Genomic DNA, 20,932 nt, shown 5'->3' with positions numbered 1-20,932 from the left:
TTCTGTGAGAGACGGTGATGTTTTGTGACGCTTAAGTGTTCATACATTAGACCCATGCTGCATTCACAATAATAGGGTTAATATTATAGTCAAGGAATATGCAGGGAGCCAGTGCGAAGCAAACAACCTGATCACCTGACCCACGCAGGCCAATCGCGGTCCTGCTCTCACGGTTCAGCCAATCAGGGGTTGGAGCATTGGAAACTTGAAACAGACTATATATGATGTGGGACAGGATGGGAAGAATGAAATATGAAGAGAAAGGAGGAAATTGAGAGAGAAATAGCACTAAAATCATTGGTAAATTTTGCAAAAAAAAAAAACTATAATTATGCATATTCAGTACACTTAGACACTGATAAAACAGTGAAAGGAAACAAAAAAATCATTTTAAAGCTTTACATCACACCAATTGATTAAACAATTGAAGTCACGGTGGTCCCGAAGGACATTTCCTCCACTTTAACATTAGGAAAAACTATGCATTTCACCAATAACGACTATTTGCATTACATCACAAATAAAAAAAAAAAACACAAAGTTTAAGTAGTTGTACCCAAAAAGGCTGTAAACTACAAAAATCGTGAACATTTTAACAACAACAACAGAAAGATAAAGTCCTCCTCATTAACAGTCATCAAAATGCATTTTAATTCTGTTTGGCATTTCCATTGCACATAACATGAGGGGACATGCGAACTTTAACGTCGCAGTAACGTTAACCGGCAGTTTCAGGCAGTTAGGATGAAGCGGCAAACCCTTCAGTAAAGTGCTCTTAGTTTATCAGCTTTGGATCTTATTATGAATATACGAACACTGAATGATTCTTAAACCCTGTAGGCCAATGAAGTTGCAGCTTAAAGGGACAGTTCATCCAAAAATGACAATTGTGTCATCATTTACTCACTCTTGTCATTCCAAACCTGAACAGAAGCAAGTCAAACAGGTTTAAAACGACATCAGGGTGAGTAAATGACAGAATTTGAATTATGGGTGAAACGTCTTTCGTATAGATCACAAAACTATAACGAATATAGGCAAATAAACTAAGCATGGCAGTGTAGCCGGTCTACAGAGTTTAAGAAGCCCCTTCCCTCGTCAGTCCAGCAGTACCGCATCCCAGGTAGCGCTGGAGTGACTACATCATGCTCACTGGGGAGGGAGCGACGGCCTCTCGGCTCATCTGGGCCGTGATCTCATGCAGCACGTACATGAAGGGCACACCCAGACTCAGCAGCTCATAAAGGAATACATAGTCCTCCTGGCGCTCTCTGATGTGTAGCCCTACGGCCCGGGCCGCCTTATACATCCAGCGGGCGAGCTGGCGGGGGGAACCGAACAGTGTGCGGCCCACGTGCATTGGCCAGTGCAGACTTTTCCTAATAAGGGAAATTCCAAATTTCCTAATACCTGAGGGCTGGCCGCGGAGGCCGTCGGTGGCCGCGTATTCTGAGCTAGCGCTGGACGAGGGTCTGCTGCCTCCGTTGATCTGTGTGATGATGTAACGAAACAGAAGAGGAGAGTCACATTTGTTTACATAAATTATGCTGTATAAATGTAATACAGCATAATACATTAAGATAATCATATTTTCATTTTATAATAAGAAAAACAACAAGACTGAATTATTATTCATTATAAGCTATTATTATTATTATTATAATATCAAACAAATCTAGATTATTATTTTTATTAATTTGTATTAATTTTATTAACTAGAAATGATATATTATAAATAATACCAGTATAAAACAACAATAATATTGTCATTTTATAATTATAATTATAATAATAATAATAATATTAACAAAAAATTATAAAGATTATTAACAATGATAATATTTTCACTTTATAATAATGAAACAATAATAAATCATATGACTGGATAATAATAATAATAATAATCTATAGTTTATTAACATTAATAATTATTAAAATCACATTAACAACAATAATTAGCATTCACTTAAATGTCATACATTTTTTGTGCACCTCATTTGCTATTAAACACAATAAAACAACTAAAATTATGATGTGATACAGTAAACAAAACAATTCTGCTTTAAAGGAGTTGTTCACTTTTAAAACAAACTTTTGCTGATAATTTACTCACCCCCCATGTCATCCAAGATGTCCATGTCTTTCTTTCTTCAGTCGAAAAGAAATTAAGGTTTTTGATGAAAACATTCCAGGATTTTCTCCATATAATGGACTTCAATGGGAACCAAACGGTTCAAGGTCCAAATGAGAGTTTCAGTGCAGCTTCAAAGGGCAACACCAGACGACGAATAAGGGTCTTATCTAGCAAAACGGTCATTTAAAAAATAAAAAATAATTTAAAAAAGTATGTTTTAGAAGCACAAATGGTCGCCTTACTCTGTTCTGTGATGCGCGTTCGTGACTCGTTGACCTGTTCAAACTCGTTCATTCAAACGAACAAATCTTTTTTCGAGTCATGACTCGAAGGGAAGATAAGACCCTTATTCATCATCTAGTGTCGTTTAAAGCCCTTTGAAGCAGCACAGAAACTCTCATTTGGACCTTGAACCGTTTGGTTCCCATTGAAGTCCATTATATGGAGAAAATCCTGGAAAGTTTTCATCAAAAACCTTAATTTCTTTTCGACTGAAGAAAGAATGACGTGGACATCTTGGATGACATGGGGGTGAGTAAATTATCAGCAAAAGTTTTTTTTTTAAAAGTGAACTACTCCTTTAATACATTACCACAAAATAGTTCTGTTCACAGCATTCTTAAGTCAAATATTTTGTATAATGAACTCTATAACTGACTGTTGTCGATTTAAAAACCACATCTGTTTAATCAAACATATTAACATTACCTCTCCTCTTCGATGCCTACTGCTGATTTTTTGCTGAGAAAAGTGCAGCTTGCAGTAAAAAGTGCCTGCAAGAAAACGACAACAGTGAACCATTTTCTCCATTCAACACTACAGCAGTCTAATGAATAAAAATGTCATAAATGCAATCCTCACGAATAACACACCTTGGTTGGAGTCAAAGGCATGAGCGCCCAGACGCAGTGTGCAGCCGCAGATGTTACAGCGGAAACACTCTCTGTGGAAGAAGTATCCCTCCGCACTGAGACGCTCCATGATATACACACGCTTCTTACAGAAGTGACATGTGTCGCTGCCGCCCAGACCCTGAGGAAACTCCTTACGCATGCTCGTCTGAAACAAACAAACAAATAAATAAATGGCGTGCTGATGTATTTTACCATATTGCTAGCACTGACCAGGCATATTAATGGAAAATTAGGGCAAAACCTGCTAGGAAACCACTTAGTCCATGAAGTAAAAGACCACAAATGATCACTTATTAGCATAAGTTATAACTTATTAGCAAGTCAGAGCCACACTGTGCAATCACACAAGATGAAAAGGGCATAATAGTTAAGTATTTTTCTTGACAAAATGAGCCGAAAAGCTTTGTGCTTAGAGCCAGATACAAAAATATATTAGCGCCCCAGATTCTGCACACCTTCTGGCCTCTATCTGTGGACAAAGACTCTCTTAACTACAGAAAATGTCACAAAGTTGTGGCCGTCAGCAAAAAATACACAGTTTTTCCACTTTCTACAGATCACAAGATTTAAACATCAGTTTACATAAAAAAAAACTGAGAAATGAAAGAAAAACACATGATGCTGGCCTACATCCTGAGGCTAATACAGACTGAATCTTAGTCGGGAACATGAAATGACTTCTGATTCACATCAAGGCTTCTCTTTATATTTGAGGATTCTGCAGCCTGAAGAAACAACTGTATCTCTGAAACATGGTCATCTTGTCCCAGGACAGAAAGTGCTTACCAGCGAGAGGGTAAAGGGGTTGTTAGGTCTGTGATCGGTCTCATATAAGATGGCCAATGTAGCGGCTTTAACCCCAATGGCAGAGGAAACCTTCCCCACTGTTCTCTAGCAATCAGTAGTGAAGGAAAGAGAGAATAGAAAGTAAATGCAAATGCAAATCAGGAAAAGGTAAAGAAAAGTGGAAAACTATAGGGAAGAGTGATTTTTGTTGTCACTGGACTACTATCAGCATCTTGAATACCTGTTTGGAGGAATCAAGGCACTCTACACGTCTGATTTCAGTGCGATCTGCGTGTTTATCGTGGCTCAGCTGTGTTTCTGGATCTTCACTGCACTATGCAACCAATGGGAAAATGCCTTTCAGCATTACTTGCATTCAGGCGTTAAAACAAACTGATCTCTGTGACTCATCTGTGCAGATGCAGTCAGCTCCTGAAACGACCAGTATCATGTTTTACCTGCTCGTGTTGCACTGAAGGAACAGGAGACAGAAGACAAGACCGAGTAGAGCATTGTGTGATAGTGTGGACTGAGAAAGGAGAAGGAGAAAGCGAAGGGGTTTCATCTGCCTGTGTGAGGAGAGCAGAAGAGCAGAAAGACGAAGAAGAAATAACGCATTACAATCTCCAGATTATTCAGGCACTGAATGCAAGATGACAGAAGGGAAGGACAGATATTTAATAATTATAAATAGTAAATATTGATGTTATTGCACTACTACTACTAATAATAAACGGATTCATTTGTTGATACAAGTCGTGTAATAAAAATAATATATTTTGTTATTACAACTACAAATCATAATTATAATAATAAACAAAATAATCAGCTATTATTGTAGCTAATATTACAGTATTATATTTATTTTTGTAGATAATTAGTATTATATAAAACATTTGTTGTTAAAATAAACTACTACTAATAGTAGTGATAATAATAATACTATTATGTTGGTAACATTGAAATGACAGTATTACATCAAATATTTCAACACTAATTCTAATAATAATGAGTAGTAGTAGTAGTAGTACTAGTAAGTAGTAGTAGTAGTAGTAGTAAGTAGTAATAAGTAGTCGTGAGTAGTTGTAGTAAGTAGTATGTAGTAAGTAGTGGTAGTGGTAGTAGTAGTAGTAGTCATAAGTATTCATAAGTAGTAGTAATAAGTAGTATGTAGTAGTCGTGAGTAGTAGTAGTAGTAGTAGCAGCAGCAGTGGTAGTAGTAGTAAGTAGTAGTAGTAGTCGTAAGTAGTATTAAGTAATCTGTAGTAGAAGTAAGTAGTAGTCATAAGTAGTCGTAAGTAGTAGTAGTGGTGGTGGTAGTTATAAGTAGTCGTAAGTAATAGTAGTAAGTAGTATGTAGCAGCAGCAGCAGCAGTAATAGTACTAGTAGTCCTGTAGTAGTAAGTAGTGGTAGTGGCAGTAGTAGTAAGTAGTAGTAAGTAGTAGTAGTAGTAGTAGTAGTAGTAGTAGCAGCAAGTAGTGGCATTAGCAGTAAGTAGTAGTAGTAGTAGTAGTAGTGGCAGTAGTAGTAAGTAGTAGCAGTAAGTAGTAGTAGTGGCAGTAGTAGTAAGTAGTGATGGTGGCAGTAGCAGTAAGTAGTAGTAGTGGCAGTAGTAGTAGTAAGTAGTGATAGTGGCAGTAGTAGTAGCAGTAGTAGTAGTAGTAGTAAGTAGTGGCAGTAGCAGTAAGTAGTAGTGGTAGTGGTAGTAGTAAGTAGTAGTATTTGTTGTTAGTAGTACTAGAAGTAGTAGCAATATATTTGGTCATTTGTTATTTTTTGTAAATAAATTACTACAGCTAATAATTTATTATTATTATTATTATCATTGTGTAGCTAATATTGAATATTAAACGCATATATTATTTTACTAACAAACTACTACAATAAATAAAACTAATCTATTATCATTGTGTAGCTAATATTGAAATGACGACTATGACTTTAATTGTTATATTACATACATGGATAAATGAACTACTACAATAAATAACAATTCATATAATAATAATAATATTATTTAACAAATCACTTTCTTAAAATAATCATATTGGTCTCATATTTCATAGAGATTGAAAAAGTGAAAGACGGACAGAGCGGGACTCCATTCATTGAAACGGCCAAGCGTAACGTGCCTATTTGAGGCATTCCTGATTAGTTCTGCTGAAATGAAAGCGTGCTTCTTCTGCTTCAGTTGTGCTGTTCAATAATTATATAATCGGGATGTAAAAAGAAAAGGTCAATGTAAATAAAGCATGGAGATCACCGGATGCTGGAGTTCTTTCAACCTCAGAGAGGGAAAATCCCTCGTGAGGTCAAGCAAGGCCAAACTAACTGAACAGTTTAAGATCTTATAGATACTGAGGCTATTTTCAGTTACACCAAAAACTAAAAGCACTCAGTTGTTCACATCGTCAACTTGGTAAAACACACTAAACTGGCCACTGCAGTTGTGAACACACAGCACACATCATGCTCGAATATTAGTGATGCACTTGGACTACGGACACGGGCAACTCTGCTCTTTTCACCTGAGGTGGAGGTGGAGGTGGTGTGCCAGTGAACAGACCGTTCAGTTGCTGAGCTCGCTCTTTAATGCTCTTTTTGTTGAACTGTCTAGTCATTTCAGCTTGCACTTTTCTCTGCAAATAATTCGAAGGCAGATGACACAGAAAGCAGGCAGGAAAGGAAAACCATGAGTTTATACAAGTTTACAATACAAACATTCATGCATGGCATGCAACATCAAATTGGCCAAGTAATCATCTAAATTATTATTTTTTTGTTATGGGTGGTTGCCAGATATTTACTATGCCGTTCCTAAAGTGTTTTAATTGGTCTGTTTTGGATCCATGCATCACAGCATTCACCTGACTGACTTCCTCTTCCAGCTTCTGCAGGCAGTGCAACGTCCCACCCAGGGCTGGAGTGAATGACGGGGGTAAATTTGAGGGGTCTGTTGTCGATGAGGGCAGATGACTATCCGACTGGAGCACTTTGAAGGGAATGTGAGGAGATCTGGGACGAGACTCGCTGGCCTGATAACTTGAGGGAATTTCAGTGTTCTTGTAGTTGGACTGGATTTCTGTGTGCTCGCGGGTCTCATTCCGCGTTTGAGATTCAAGCAGTCTTAGATAAGGAGATGGCTGAAAGGATGATTGAGTGCCATATTAGACTTCCAATTATCGTAGCCTACTGAGGATATTGGATATTTGAATTGTTCATGCTTATTTCCTAGTTTACATTTAGATTATTTATTCTGGGACTTAAATCTGTGTAAAAAAAAAAAAAAAAAAAAAAACAGTAATAATTTAGAAGAGTTATTTTTTTTAAATAATGAAATTAATTGGTAATAATTTATAAATATTATCTCAAATCTTAAAATTAATTTCCATTTTTCTTCAACCACATTATAACGTTGTGATGTTTAAATTGACTTGCACCATCAATTTATTTAAGTTTAAGTGTTTTATTTTACATTTATTTAAAAAATATGTTTAATTACATTTTCTTTAAAATATTTTTAATTAAAGAATTATATTAAATCGTTTAAATTTGAATTTTATATAAATAAAAAATAATAATACAAAATAGTATAAATTTGGTTATTAGCCATATCATGAAATAATTATTGGGTTATTATTGGCATAGGTGTATATATCTGTGCATCCCTATTTAGATTTATGTCTAAATTCAAACTGGCATATCGAAATGGCATACTTTGCCAAGTAAGACATGTTCCTGGATCAACATTTTATTCCCATGTTAGAATGTATTACTAAACCTATCCCTACCACTAAACCTAACCCTACCCCATAACTTATCCCTACAATCAGAGTGAAATGATAATGAATAACACTGATGTTGAAGCAGCCTGGTTGTAAGCCTAACTTGACAAACTTTCCAATCAACCAATCAGATTTGAGGGGCGTTACTCCAGGATCAACAAACATGTACTTCAACATGAAATCACGTTCACGATACCCCATAAAGACCTTTAACATTATTCACCCAAGTAGGATGTGTTCCTGGATCAACAACCACTGACATGGAATGACTGATAATGGGAAAACATATAGTAGTATGGTATAGGAAAACATATTGATTGATAGGAATGTTATTCTAGGAACAATGTCGATCAAGTGAAACATCATGGATGTGCGTCACATCAGCAGAGGACACACACATGAAATCAATACACTGATGCATGTGATTGTAAGTAATGTGGAATGATGGATGTTTCACACGCTGGCTGAGTGTACCTGCCATTTTGGTTTGGTTTGGGGCAGAGAGGGTGCGGGCTGGCTCTTAGGTTTGGCAAAGCGAGGGTTTTCAGTCATGTCCAGAGATACGGGCTGGTCAGAGTCGGTCTCAGATTCAGACTAGTTTGGGTAACATTGCACCAGGGGAGATGGAAGATGAAACAGGACAGATAGAAAGAGATCAGAGGAATGCAGAAAAAGCCACAGAAAAAGGAAAGGCCCGTTCACATCAAGAACAAATACCATGAGTATAACTATATTAGCATCCAGACCAGCGGACGATATCGTTCTGTTTGTTCCAAGTATGCGCTTCAGTTATGCAGTCTGCCACTTTAAATGCTTAAAGGGATACTGCACTTTTTTGGAAATAGGCTTATTTTACAACTCCCCCAGAGTTAAACAGTTGAGTTTTACCATTTTCGAATCCTTTTAGCCGATTTTTCTGATATTTAGAAGTCTCATTGACTTCCATAGTATATTTTTTTCCTACTATGGAAGTCAATGAGACCAGAAACTCTCTGGTTATTGATATTCTTCTAAATATCAGAAAATTGGCTGAATGGATTCGAAAACGGTAAAACTCAAATGTTTAACTCTGGGGTAGTTGTAAAATAAGCCTATTTCCAAAAAAAAGTGGAGTATCCCTTTAAGCTCTTTAAAGTCTGGTGAATTCTGATTGGCTGTCACTGTTTTTCTTGTTCATCAGCTGGAAAAAAATAATAAAAAATAAATAAATAAAAAAAATCACCCTGAAATTGCGATATCGTTTTTTTCAGTGGCATTATCGCTATATTTGTGGTGTGGACTGAATGAAACAGTATAAAATGCTTAAAACCTCAGATTGCCTTATGATCAACTTCTCAACTGCACAGCAAAGAAAGTTCATTACTGTAGATGTTCATATTCAGTTATGGAGAATTAACGCTCCATGAGTGACCTACATCCTTTAAGCTTATAATTGAACAGCTTGAACATTTAATGACCGCTGCTAATCTCAAAAAAGGAAAGCCGACAGCAAAACAGAAGGCTGACTGTGAAAAATCGCACTGCATTAGGGATTACAACTAGTCAAAACATTTATTCTTCTGATTTAAACTTTTTTTCTTGAAAAACCACTACACATGCTTCTTGAAAACTGTATCACATCTACATAAAACATCTGTCTGACAGTCAAACAAAACATCAGTCATGTTTTGAAATGTACCATCACACATCCAAATCAAATATCTTCACTGTGGTCTGTGATGCTCAGATCCTGAATATGATGAACCAGAGGTTTTACTTTCACTGGACAAAGACAGGTATTCATATGGAATTACAGGCATGGTTAAGGAGCCGGATTAGATCCCGGCTGCTCGTTCTACTGCCTCAAGAGAATCGGTACCACATGAGCAGTTCACGGTCCAACTTTCTCAAATGGTAAAACGACCATTTGATAAAACTCCTCAAATTGACTCAATATACATTGTTATTTCAGCAGCTAACGCTTAGAAGACCTTAAGAACCGTAAATGTAGTAATATCTCCTGATGGACATACAGTAGGCTTCTTTAATAAAAGAAAGAAAGCGGAGATGTTGAGCCGTACCTGTCTGCGCAAACCAGAGCTTGGTGCGTTCTCCTCAAACCTGGCCAGCAGTTGAGTTGCCATGAAGCGCACCTTATTTTCCTTCTGTTCCTCTCTCTCACCTACAGGGGGCGCACTCTGATTGGACGTTAGCTGGAGAAAGAAACCGGCCGATTAGAGGAAGTAAAGCAATAAACAATGTTTAGAAGGAAAACATACAACACCAAAAGGGCAAGTAAACATACCTCCTCCAGGTGACTGCTAGCCTTCTTCCTCTTTTTGTTTGTGTCATTGTCTTCCAACTTCTTATCAACCTTTGGATAAAGAAGTGAGATGTAGGTTCGGTTCACATTGATTAAAGTGTCAATTTATGTCACAGAGGAAGATAACAGGGTAAAAATGCTACCTTTGGGATTCTCTTCCTTAGCTGTGTGTTATTTAACGAGTTGTAATGAGAGTTTGCCGTTTTTGATGAATAGTCTTCATTATTTCTATCAGTCTCTTTGGGAACACCTGCAAACACAACATAAGACTCTTTAGCATCATACTGTCAATGTAAATGCACAAGAAATGCTACCAGCGTTATCAACAAGATGCTAGCATGTGCCTTTAATACTACACTGCTGATGCTTACAGTAAGAATTTAAAAATAAACTGTTAATACATTACAAGTTGGAGAACGCTCAAAACCAGAGAGCATGTGTACAGCAGATGCACAAATCAGCTAACACCGCACCCCACAATCTGCAAGTTAACATCTGCGATGCCAACATTTTTAAAATGCCTTGCTGTAACTCATGCAGAATGAGTAACATGCACTGCTATCCAGTGCAATGCATTGAGCTCTTTAACATGTTATAAAGCTAATCTATATCTGGAAATGGTTAAATAACAAATGTGGAGATCAACATTCTTTAAATGGTGGCCATTGAGATCTTCACACTTTATTTGGCATAAAGTACATTTAAGAAGAGTATTAGAATAAATTTGGGGTGCATGGGGTATATAGCGTTCTTTTAAATTTAAACCCAGAATTTTAGTACATTTAACAAATTTCAGACTTTTTAATAACAATACAATACTGATACACCCAAAATAATTTTTTTTTTTTGATAATTCATTTGGTGTTTTATATTGAGGTGCAATAGTGAGGAAAGCTCTACCTGTGTTGGACTGAGTTGAGTTGTGGAACATCTCATAATATTTGGATAGGTAGAGCACCATAATGAGCTTGTCTGGCCCCCGTTCGGAATCCATTTCCTTTCCTGTGGTGAGCGGCTGGATGCCAAACTCCCGCTCTGCCACGTCAAACGCCAACTGGTTGTTTTTAGCGCAGTCTGCCTCGTTCAGGGAGTTAAAATCACTGGAGGAAGAACAGACCACAGAAGTGAGAAAGTGGCAGATCAGGAGAGAGCATCAGGAAAAAAAGACCTTATCAGGTGGAAATGCCATTCCATTAAACTGAGAATGTGTGTTCTCGGAATCTGTATCCTTGGTGAACAACAATATTTGTCAAACAGAATGGTGATGACTGGATGAGCTGATTTATAATTTCAGTCCCCGTCACATCCAGAAGAGGATGCAAGATTAATGGCAATTTCAGAAACGTGAAAATTACTTTATGATGCTATCGCCAGTGTAAATTATGAGTCTTGTTTTGATTAGAGAGGACAAGTCAAGACATGGGCATGTTGTTTCTTCCCCTTTCTTTTGGAAATGCTTCTCTTCCCTATTTGTCCCTGTTGATCTATTCACCCTATTGAATAAAAAATTAAAGCCACAGGGGATATTAAGTTGAAAATCAACGCTATTGTCCTTCAGAAAAAGGAAACCACTTGTTTTGATGGCTTAAGGGAAGGAGGCACCGCCACGTGTGTGAGATCCAAGAGGCGCTAAATAATGGAGCATTTGTCAAACCGTATGAGAGTGAGATCATGCGACTGAATCAATATGACAATATGAGTTTGCTCACATGAGGTCCTGCCGCTGGCGGTGAATGAGGGCGCACAGAGCCAGGCCACTTCTCCAGGAGGACGTAAGGTCAGTCACATTTACTCCCCTGTAGCCCTGGGTCTGTTTCTGACACCACAGCATCAGCCGGCTCGGACGCACCTCAGACTCTGAAATCAAATTGTACCATCATTAGGAGGTTTAGAATCGTTTTTGAGCGGCAAACTTATATTCCATAATACATATACTGACTCAGAGACAAAATTTTGAATGTTGACAAATAAGACCCTGCTTTTTATAATACTTGCCAGTTTGGGTTCAGTGATATTAATTTATTTTGATTAATACTTTTATTCATCAAGGACCCGTTTTTTTTTTTTTACAATTTCTATTCATATTTCTCTCTCTCTCATATATATATACACACATACATAACCCTTATGATGATACAAGCCACTTGCACTGTCTGTTTTTTTTTTATTATTTTCATTGCACATGAAGCAGAGTAAAACACATAAAATCTCACTAGAGTGCAAGTAAGGTTTACTAAAAGCTGGTACATGCTTTTGTTAAATATTTGGTTATGAAACATGACCCTTTTCATTGAGTAGAGGGTGTGGAAATCTTTGTTCTCGTGAGGCCAGATTCAGTTGAAGCCAATATACAGAGACATGTAAGACAAACAAGGACCTCATGGAGCCACTACATCATATTCCCTAATTACAGTATGAGGAATCTGAATGTTGGGCTGAGTGAAAATAAGACATTAGTCATATATTGTGATTATAGTATCACAATATCAATATATATTGTGTAGTATCACAATATACGGTCCCTGAAAGAACCGTTTCAACATCAGAACAGAATCAAGCGGTCAAATTTGGTGCTATATTTCTAAGACAAACAATATTGAATCTACCTCGTCTGGAGATGTTTGCGGATCTGCGTGTGGGTCCACTGCGCTCCAGAGAACTTAAGTCCTGCTCTCCGTTAATGTACAGATGTCGAACCTGAAACAGAAAGATTATGATTTACAGGTGGAAGACAGATGCATATCATGGTAATGGGCAGTGGCCTCACCTGGTGTGATCGTACACAGGATGAATTGAGGTTGGGGTAACGTGTGGCTGGGTCTATGGTGTACTGCTCAAAGTTTTTTGAGATATTTTCTGCGGTCGTTTGAGGCAGCAGCCTATAGATGCTCTCCCTATAATAAAAAAAAACAGAGGGCATTGGGGGTTTTTTTTTTAACCAAAAAATATTTTTCATTAGAGAGTTGCAGTGGTGATGGAGCACGTTCACACCTCTCTGACAGAAGATCAAGGGGTGCTTTGCCCTGAGCAAAACTCTTCACCATCCATACTGTGTCAAAGGCAGCCAGAAACCCTCGAGCACATCCTGTCCCCATGGGCCAGAAAGGCTGGAGACCGATGAGAGGTACAGAAAACAAGGCATGTTTACAGGCCACACTAAACAAAACACTGTACAGTTAAGTGGCATGTTGCAAGTCAGGAAATATTTAAACCTAAAGTGAACTATCTTTTGCCGGTTTAATTTTAGGCATGCAGTGGGTTCCTAAAAAAAAGAAAAAGTGAATCATTAAAAAAAAAAGTATTAGATTTAAATCTTATTTATACATTTAACCCTCTGCTGTTGCTTGGATGACGGTAAAGAATTACTGATTTTTTATTTTAATTTCAATTAAATAAAATGTACTATATTTTGGTTTGATAATGTTTATTTAATATTTTGTATTTTTCGGGGTTTTATCATACTAAATTATATTTATGCTGTAGTTATAATCCATTTATTACATGTTAACCACTTTTTAAGAATAGACATGAAAATTCAATTTCCAGCTTAAATGGTCATAAACCTTGAATGTCATGAAGCACAGACTTTTTAGTTTAGTTTACTCTCTTTTTATAGACACACTGCAGATCATTGCTGAAGTGAAAGAGTTTAGAGAAGTTTTAAGAAAAGTGAACTTAAAGTTATATAATTGTACGTTTATTATGAAAAATGCACAAAAACACTAATTTTATAAGAAATGCACATTTTCCAAAACATGTTTGAAAAATCGAAGCCATGTATCTAAAAAAGTTGCATTTCAAATTTTAGGAGCTTCCAGTAATGTTTCGCGGAGTACCAAACATTTCCACCAGATGAAATTAATTTTCATTTGGTTACCAAAGCGGTCATGTTGAACAGCGAGGAATACATGTGTGACTATTATTTTCAGGATCATTTAACCTTTTCAAATCATGTCCATGATTTTTTGTTGTTGTGTGTATTTACATAGCAAGTACCAAAACCTTTAAAAGTTTTGTACCATTCTGATTAAGTAAAGAATAAAAAATAATAATAAATAAAGTTAAATTGTCGAAAATGACGAAGAGCACAAAACAAGAAAGTATAGATGTAAAAAAATTTAATATTTAAGGTTAGTGTAGTTTATGTGTTGCTGATAGGAAAGGTGGACAAAATATTCTGAAATTCAAGTTAATTATTTACTTATAATAATATCATAATATAAAAATAATTATCATTATACATTAGTATATACACAATACATTTCTAATATAATTATATGGTACAAATTGTATTTTTTTAGTTCGAAAAAAAAAAACCCTATAAAATCAAGAATGTAACTATTTATCCTTCTCCTCATATACAGTACAGTATGCTATAAGATGACGCCTACCTCCAGAAGACTATCTCCAACCAGTGCCACCAGCAGCTGATGTCCGTTCTTTTCCCTCACCAGCGCGGCGTTCTCCGAGGCGTACATGCAGGTGAAGTCAAACATGGCCACATCTGGCTGGCCATAGTGGTTGATGGCGTAATCCAAAGAGGGCAGCTGGTAGTTTGTGCCAAAATCCGCAGCCTCACGGGCGTACGAGAGCAAAGCCTCTTGGTTCACGTTGTCATTTGCCAACAGCCGTTCAGTCTCAATATAGTCCTGAAAAAATAAAAATAAAAAAAAACAGGAAACGTGCTTTTAAATGGAAAATTATGACAAAAAAACAAACATATTACATTTGAAATATTAACTACAAAAATATTCATGAATGATGAATATCCAAATACTACAAAGAGCTTCATTCACTCAGCAGCTGTGCTGTAATATCCTGTATGATACTCTGAGAAACTACAGCTAACACAGACACCAACACAAGGCTTCCCGATAGGGTTTCTTTTCATTAATAAACATGAAATAATACTTTCTAATGCACTCAAAGAACAAAATATCCACTTCGTAATAGTTATCATAGGAAAAAAACTGATACTCGGCATAGCACACGTACTAACACAAACACACATATGATTGTTTTTACACAATAGTGAGGATCTTCAATATAGATTTTTCTCATTTGCAAATTAAGCTAATTTCAATCACTTAAGACTTACTCTAATCCAAGTCCTAAAATACATTTTGTGATAAACATTTACAATTATCTAAAAAAGAAATCAAGATCAAATCAGATTATAGTTAGTCTCATTATAGCATAATTGCTTCAATGTCTTTGGAAAACAAGAAAAAACACAAAATGGCAATTATGCTATAAGGCTAACGTTAAAGAAGACTAAAAGGCAGTACAACAAATACTACCATGATGTTAAATATTTTTTTTTAACTCCAACATATTGTGGCATTTCATGAACAGCCCGCCAGAACGCACAACTCACATTGATGATCACACCCTTATCCAGCAAGCTTTGTTTCTTTGCAGTCATGACAAAGTAGTGCGTGTTGTCCCTGTAATAGACGATGTTTTCCAAATCAATCCCTGTACAAAAGATAAATGAGGTCAATTAGCATGACTGTGCAAAGTGTTTAACAATGAATGACAACTTTTGTTGCTGGTGTTTTATGAATCGCTGTATAACTTGACAAATTGCAACTGTGTCAGAAGAATCCAGTTTTGCTCATCTCCATTTTAAGGAGGGGAACCATTAATGAATGATTCGTATTGCACTTATGATGTAATATGTATTAAAAACATTAAATCATTGTATCATCCAGCTCTTGTTGTAGTGATGTTGTCGTCATGCACAGTAGGTCACCTGACCTGTCTCCTCCCTGAGCTCCAGGAAGAACTTCTGATTGAAGATGAAGGCCACTCCGCTGATCTCCTCCACTTTGGCCTCAGCTGTGGTGTTACGGTTGACAAAGTTTGCGGTAATGGCGATGGCTAGTTTCCCTCTGAACTCCTTTCTCTTGAAGCCTGCAGCAGAGAGAGGATTCCAGCTTTGCATTCATGATTTTTATTTAGAATTGATTGCAAACCAAGTATTGTTATTTGTTTGTTTTGATTCCTAATGGCAAATATACTTGGCATGTAATGTTTGAGTTGCAGATAAATCATTTTTACTGACATCTTTAAGTATAAGATAAGACGCAAGTTGCCTTAAAAATTGTGTATTTTTTTATCAATAGATAATGTGAATGCTAAGACAGCATATATTTGCAAAAATAAGTGCACATTGACCTGTGCAAAACAAAAGCATTTGCACAACAACATATTGCAAAATACGGTCTTTGCTTTCATGGTAGCACTCAACACCAAGCTCTTGTTTACCACCACCATCCCACATTTAAAAAATAATGATAAAAGCATAATTCACATGTCAGTCTGAGTGCTTCTCACACGTCTCAGTGTAATTTAGCACAGCATGGTTCAAAGGTTTCTTATTGTAACTTGAAAGCAGATTTAAGTCTGATCTCGGATCAGTTCATGTCTGTGAACTCCAGTAGAGTCTAACTGTGTCAGCAGGAAGCAATGAAAGTAGTCCTGTCCCACCCCTCCTGTGGTGGGTTAAACTTCCTGTCAAACACAAAGAGCTGACCCGTGTTCTGAAGGAATGGAAGACTGGATGTAGGACACAGTTTTTGGAAATTGGAACCACTGGGGCAATATTCTTGACTGAGTGAGCATGTTAAAGCCTTTTTAAGAAGGTTTATCATGCTTGAGAGAGCCAAATCTCATAAGATGAAAGATTCCAGTCTGAAAGTGCTAAATGTGTGTCATTCACCGACAAATACATTTTTGCAGTGTAATTTTTCTTGCATGGTGTTAATGTTCTGAAGAGTTTGTTTTGTTCGTTTGGTCCACCACATGATGTGTGGAGAACAAAGCTCAAAATTGCCATGCCATAATGAGCTTAGTGGAGACAACTGTTTGAATGTGGAAGTAAGCTTTTTGCTGCTCGTTTGATAATCTACATTAGTGCATTGTTCCAAAGTGACTTAAAAATGAGGAACATAGCAAGCAATTTATCATGAAGGTCAACACTATTTGCAGTAAACAAATTTGAGTATAAGCTAGATTAGTACACAAAATAGGATTCATGGGCCTAGAGGTCTGTGAGAATTTTGAAAGAAATCGGCCACTAGTTGGCGCTAACAAGATTTATGCCCCCTGTAATCTCGTGGTGTTACACACATCCACACAAAATGCATATCATTTCAAAGATCTCCTCATACTGAACAACTTTGCCTCTAGAACCATTGCTGTCAATCAAATCGTTCATTAAATATTCATGAATATGTTAAAAACCTATTTTGAAAACTAGTCCCTGGTTTTTCGCCTGATCGTAACCAAACCAGTCTAGGACAATTCTCTGGACTGTCTAGATCAATAATTATCAAAAAAAGTTGAACTTTGCCATTTAGTTCATTATAACAGGGTCATTTAAAAAATGGACGTGGCAAAATACACTCAAAAGCCAATGAATCATAAATAAAAACTAAGAACTTCACAAAAATTGGTGAGCATATGTGACATAACATCATGAACAAGCATGCAAAGTTTTATGGCGATCGGACAATAGGTGGCGCGATAAGTGTTAAAAAGCTTTAAAACCCATATATTCCCTATGATAAATTGCCAGAATTGGCTGTAAATGGTCTTTCCCATCTATTATGTAAGTGGTTAAATGTATGCTAAAAAAAATTAATGTCTTAAATGCGTATGAGCTTTAAGGCCTTAAATGCTTGAACCCCGATAAATGCTGCTTGCAGCTTTAATATATATATATTAAAGCTGCATATATATATATTAAAGCTGCATGCAGCATTTATCGGGGTTCAAGCATTGACGAATGATATATAGAGAGTATGTACATTCTCTGGAAATAAAACCCTTGACCCTTGAATAAAATCATGTTCAACGTTCAACAGTTGAGATCCAGAAATATTTCAGCCAAGATCAATATTGATTTTGAAGAGGATGTACCATTCCATACAAGAGGGATGTTTGTTTAGAAGATATGACCATTTCATTCCTCCATTTCCAAGAGAATATATTTAAAGACACATGAGGTTATAATGAACCTCAGCTGATTTATGGAACAGTAAAACATCTCGATTTCAAACACAAGCCACTCAGAAAATTTCAATAACTGAATATTTGCTTACCATCAAGAGTGCTTCTCCTTCCATCTGCTCCAATAATCACATCAAAGTCATAGTGTGAGATCAGGTGATCAGCCGGGCGGATCTCAGTCCTCCATCCAGGCCCTGGAAGGCAGACACCAGGTCAAACACAAAAGAGGCTCATCTCAGAGGAAAATAAACTAACTTGGCCTTTCTTTTGTTTACCACAACTCTAAAAAGACAGCTAGCTCAGTGTGTAACTGTCAAGCCGCCAGGGAGAAAAGCTTACTTGTATCGGAAAATACAACCTTCATGTTCCATCCATGTGTGAGGCCTTTATAATTTGACATAAGGCCAGTGACGCTCTTTCAACCAGCAATGCATAGCAGGAGAGGTGCTATAGACCCCACTGACCCCTGACTATATATATAGTACAGAACCTTAGGGTTTATCATTTGCAAAATGCAGACTGTTGAGTGCCAGTGACGCGGAGGAACGGCACAAACCTTCTTGGTATCAGAGGCGTGTGTGCGTCAAGGGTACATAGTGGGAAAGGTGTCAATTTTCATGATCTGGTTTAGCCCTGCTTTTGCTTCCGTAAATCCTTTAGGATCTTGAAGTAGGAAGATACAACAATCTCTTGGTAATTTGACCATTAAGTGTGTTTAAATTACATAAGACACTTTTAAAAAGTAACTTTTAACTAAAAGTGTTAAACAGGCTGCAAGAAACACAGCCCACAGTGTAAACAGAGTAAATAAATTGGAAAACCGGTTAACAGCTGATCTCATTCTTAAACACACTTGCCGGGGTGTGCATGTGGTTGTGCTTTTAGGGCCACTGGCAAAAGGGTGTGTAAATCCACCAAAGAATGACATAGGACGAAAGGTAATGATTACCCAGCCCTTTCCACACCACAAGAGGTGTAAAGAAAACAGGTGATGGCTTTCTTGGACGTATTTATAGTTATTTTTATGGCTGTGTGGGATTATGTTATGATGCCTTGGAGTTCCACACGTCTCAGGTCTCACAGGTTGCATCATGGACAGTAAATGTGAGCCAAGGTAACACCATGGTGAACGTAGTGCCAGTGTAGTCCTCAAAGCTAGATGGTTAGCACTAAGATGACATGATGATTGATTACCATCAGGGCCTTGGTCCTCAGGCGGCTCGAGCAGTTTGACAAACTCCACGTTGACGTGTACCTCCACCCCAACAATAAGAGCGATCTTTAACAGCATGAGCTGCAGCTGACGAATACCTGAATAAAATATAAGGAAGTCACCATCAAATCCACTAGGAAAACCATTTATATCGTTTATGTTGTCACGTCCTATAACTGAGCTGATGTTGGACGAGATCATTACAATACTGTTGTGAGTTTGAATGAAATGTGATGAGATTAAAAAAGACTGTATTCTGTGACATTTAAAATAAAACAAAAAAATAGAATTAAATAAATCAATTCAAATTTTATAAATATATATATTTTAATAAAATATGAGCAAAAATCAAAGAACGTAAAATAAATAAAATGTAAAAATAAAGATTTAAAATTAAAAACAAAAAAGCACAACGAAAAAAAATAAATAAAAAGACATCTCTATGATTTGGTTATTTTAAAGAATCATTCAAAGTACTCACAACCTCAAGTTATCTGTTCAAATAAAACATTAAGAATGTATAAATTTTTGCTGCACAAACAGAAGCTATAAAAAGGCAACCAAAACCTTTCAAGAGATAAGTGTGGAAAAAGACATTTGCATAATCCAGGCTACTCTGAATGTTTTACATATCTTTTGGTTGGGTTGGACTGATGTTATCTCAGGGACCATAAATAGGACCATATCAAACTTCCAATAGGTTCAGTTGGCAGAGTTTGAAAGAGAAAGACCATCAGAGTGTCTGAAAATCTCATCCAACAAGCTCATACACAAATCTCTGAATCTGATTGCAACATTTAATAGGTTCCAACAGTGAAACCATATCTCATGTTCCCGGATGGGTTTATCAGTGAAGAGTATCGTCGAAAGCATGGTACTGAAACTGGAGCAGATGTAACCTACTGATGTGGTCTATAGATCCAGCGCAGAACTTTCCATAGAACTTCTTGGCTCCAAGGTTCCTGAGATCATGGATAGTGTAAGGCCAAAGATGCAGGACATTGTTCCTAGAGAAGGTGTCCCTCTTTTCAATCACCACCACCTTTGCGCCAAGCAAAGCCAGCTCTATGGCGGTCCGAAAGCCACATGGGCCACCACCAATAATGAGACACTGTGGAAACAAACAAGTATGGTATTTATTATTGCATATAACTGCTAGGCTTTTTGGAGAACTTCTAGAAGTGTAAACAAAGACTTACTGACTTACTGACCTCACTCCACATCAACTTCCTGACAAATCAAAACCAATTTGCGCATACCCATTATTCTGGCACAACCACATGGAATGATTTCATTTCCCTACTTGGTTACTTCAAAACCAAATCCAAGCAAATTCTAACACGAGCCAGGACTGTGGGTGACGCCTGTACTTGTCCTTCACAACAAAACAGGATTATTACTGTGTACTGTAAAAAGTGTTACCATTTACTTGACTTAATATGGTGTATAAACAGACATATCCATAAAAGGCTTGTTCAAAAGTGGTCATAAAATGGCGAACACACATTTATTACCTGTAATTAGATGCCAAGGGTGTGTAAGGGTGAAGCATGAAGACTGTATTTAACACACAATGAATTGCTGCTCTAACTTGTAGGTGTTTGACACAATTTCAAAAGTCTTGGCCTTGGGGAACATAATATTTTAACCACTGACATCCACATATAGAAATGTCAGAACAAGCTGCCTTCATAAAACGGACCCTAAGCTGAATATGCATTTAATATTTTATGAGAAACATTTCTGATCTCCCTCTTTATCTTTACCTTTTAATGCTTTTT

General features: G+C 36.9%; 1 protein-coding gene across 3 annotated transcripts in view; it reads right to left on the bottom strand.

Annotated features, from left to right (window-relative positions):
* mical2b (microtubule associated monooxygenase, calponin and LIM domain containing 2b) overlaps window positions 1-20,932 on the bottom strand; it is a 43,400-nt gene that overhangs the window by 12,098 nt on the left and 10,370 nt on the right. For 2 of the 3 annotated variants that reach the window (XM_089127994.1, XM_039647886.2), the window contains exons 3-25: window positions 20,055-20,262; window positions 19,133-19,249; window positions 18,031-18,132; window positions 15,683-15,838; window positions 15,300-15,400; window positions 14,314-14,571; window positions 12,914-13,029; window positions 12,690-12,816; window positions 12,529-12,619; window positions 11,632-11,779; window positions 10,823-11,022; window positions 10,066-10,172; window positions 9,905-9,973; window positions 9,681-9,812; window positions 8,095-8,214; window positions 6,703-6,978; window positions 6,364-6,474; window positions 4,293-4,403; window positions 4,076-4,168; window positions 3,835-3,939; window positions 3,007-3,193; window positions 2,843-2,907; window positions 1,411-1,489 (exon numbers count right to left, since the gene is read on the bottom strand). In XM_089127994.1, the coding sequence (XP_088984120.1) occupies window positions 1,411-1,489; window positions 2,843-2,907; window positions 3,007-3,193; window positions 3,835-3,939; window positions 4,076-4,168; window positions 4,293-4,403; window positions 6,364-6,474; window positions 6,703-6,978; window positions 8,095-8,214; window positions 9,681-9,812; window positions 9,905-9,973; window positions 10,066-10,172; window positions 10,823-11,022; window positions 11,632-11,779; window positions 12,529-12,619; window positions 12,690-12,816; window positions 12,914-13,029; window positions 14,314-14,571; window positions 15,300-15,400; window positions 15,683-15,838; window positions 18,031-18,132; window positions 19,133-19,249; window positions 20,055-20,262 (3,079 nt within the window). The remainder of the gene's footprint in view (window positions 1-1,410; window positions 1,490-2,842; window positions 2,908-3,006; window positions 3,194-3,834; window positions 3,940-4,075; window positions 4,169-4,292; window positions 4,404-6,363; window positions 6,475-6,702; window positions 6,979-8,094; window positions 8,215-9,680; window positions 9,813-9,904; window positions 9,974-10,065; window positions 10,173-10,822; window positions 11,023-11,631; window positions 11,780-12,528; window positions 12,620-12,689; window positions 12,817-12,913; window positions 13,030-14,313; window positions 14,572-15,299; window positions 15,401-15,682; window positions 15,839-18,030; window positions 18,133-19,132; window positions 19,250-20,054; window positions 20,263-20,932) is intronic. The other variant, XM_089127996.1, reaches the window with a different exon arrangement.

This window comes from Pimephales promelas, chromosome 25 (assembly GCF_988280905.1).
Source record: "Pimephales promelas chromosome 25, fPimPro1.hap1.1, whole genome shotgun sequence".
Classification (NCBI taxonomy): domain Eukaryota; kingdom Metazoa; phylum Chordata; class Actinopteri; order Cypriniformes; family Leuciscidae; genus Pimephales; species Pimephales promelas.
The sequence above is the reverse complement of the archived record's forward strand: the minus strand, read 5'-3'. Positions and strand labels throughout refer to the sequence as shown.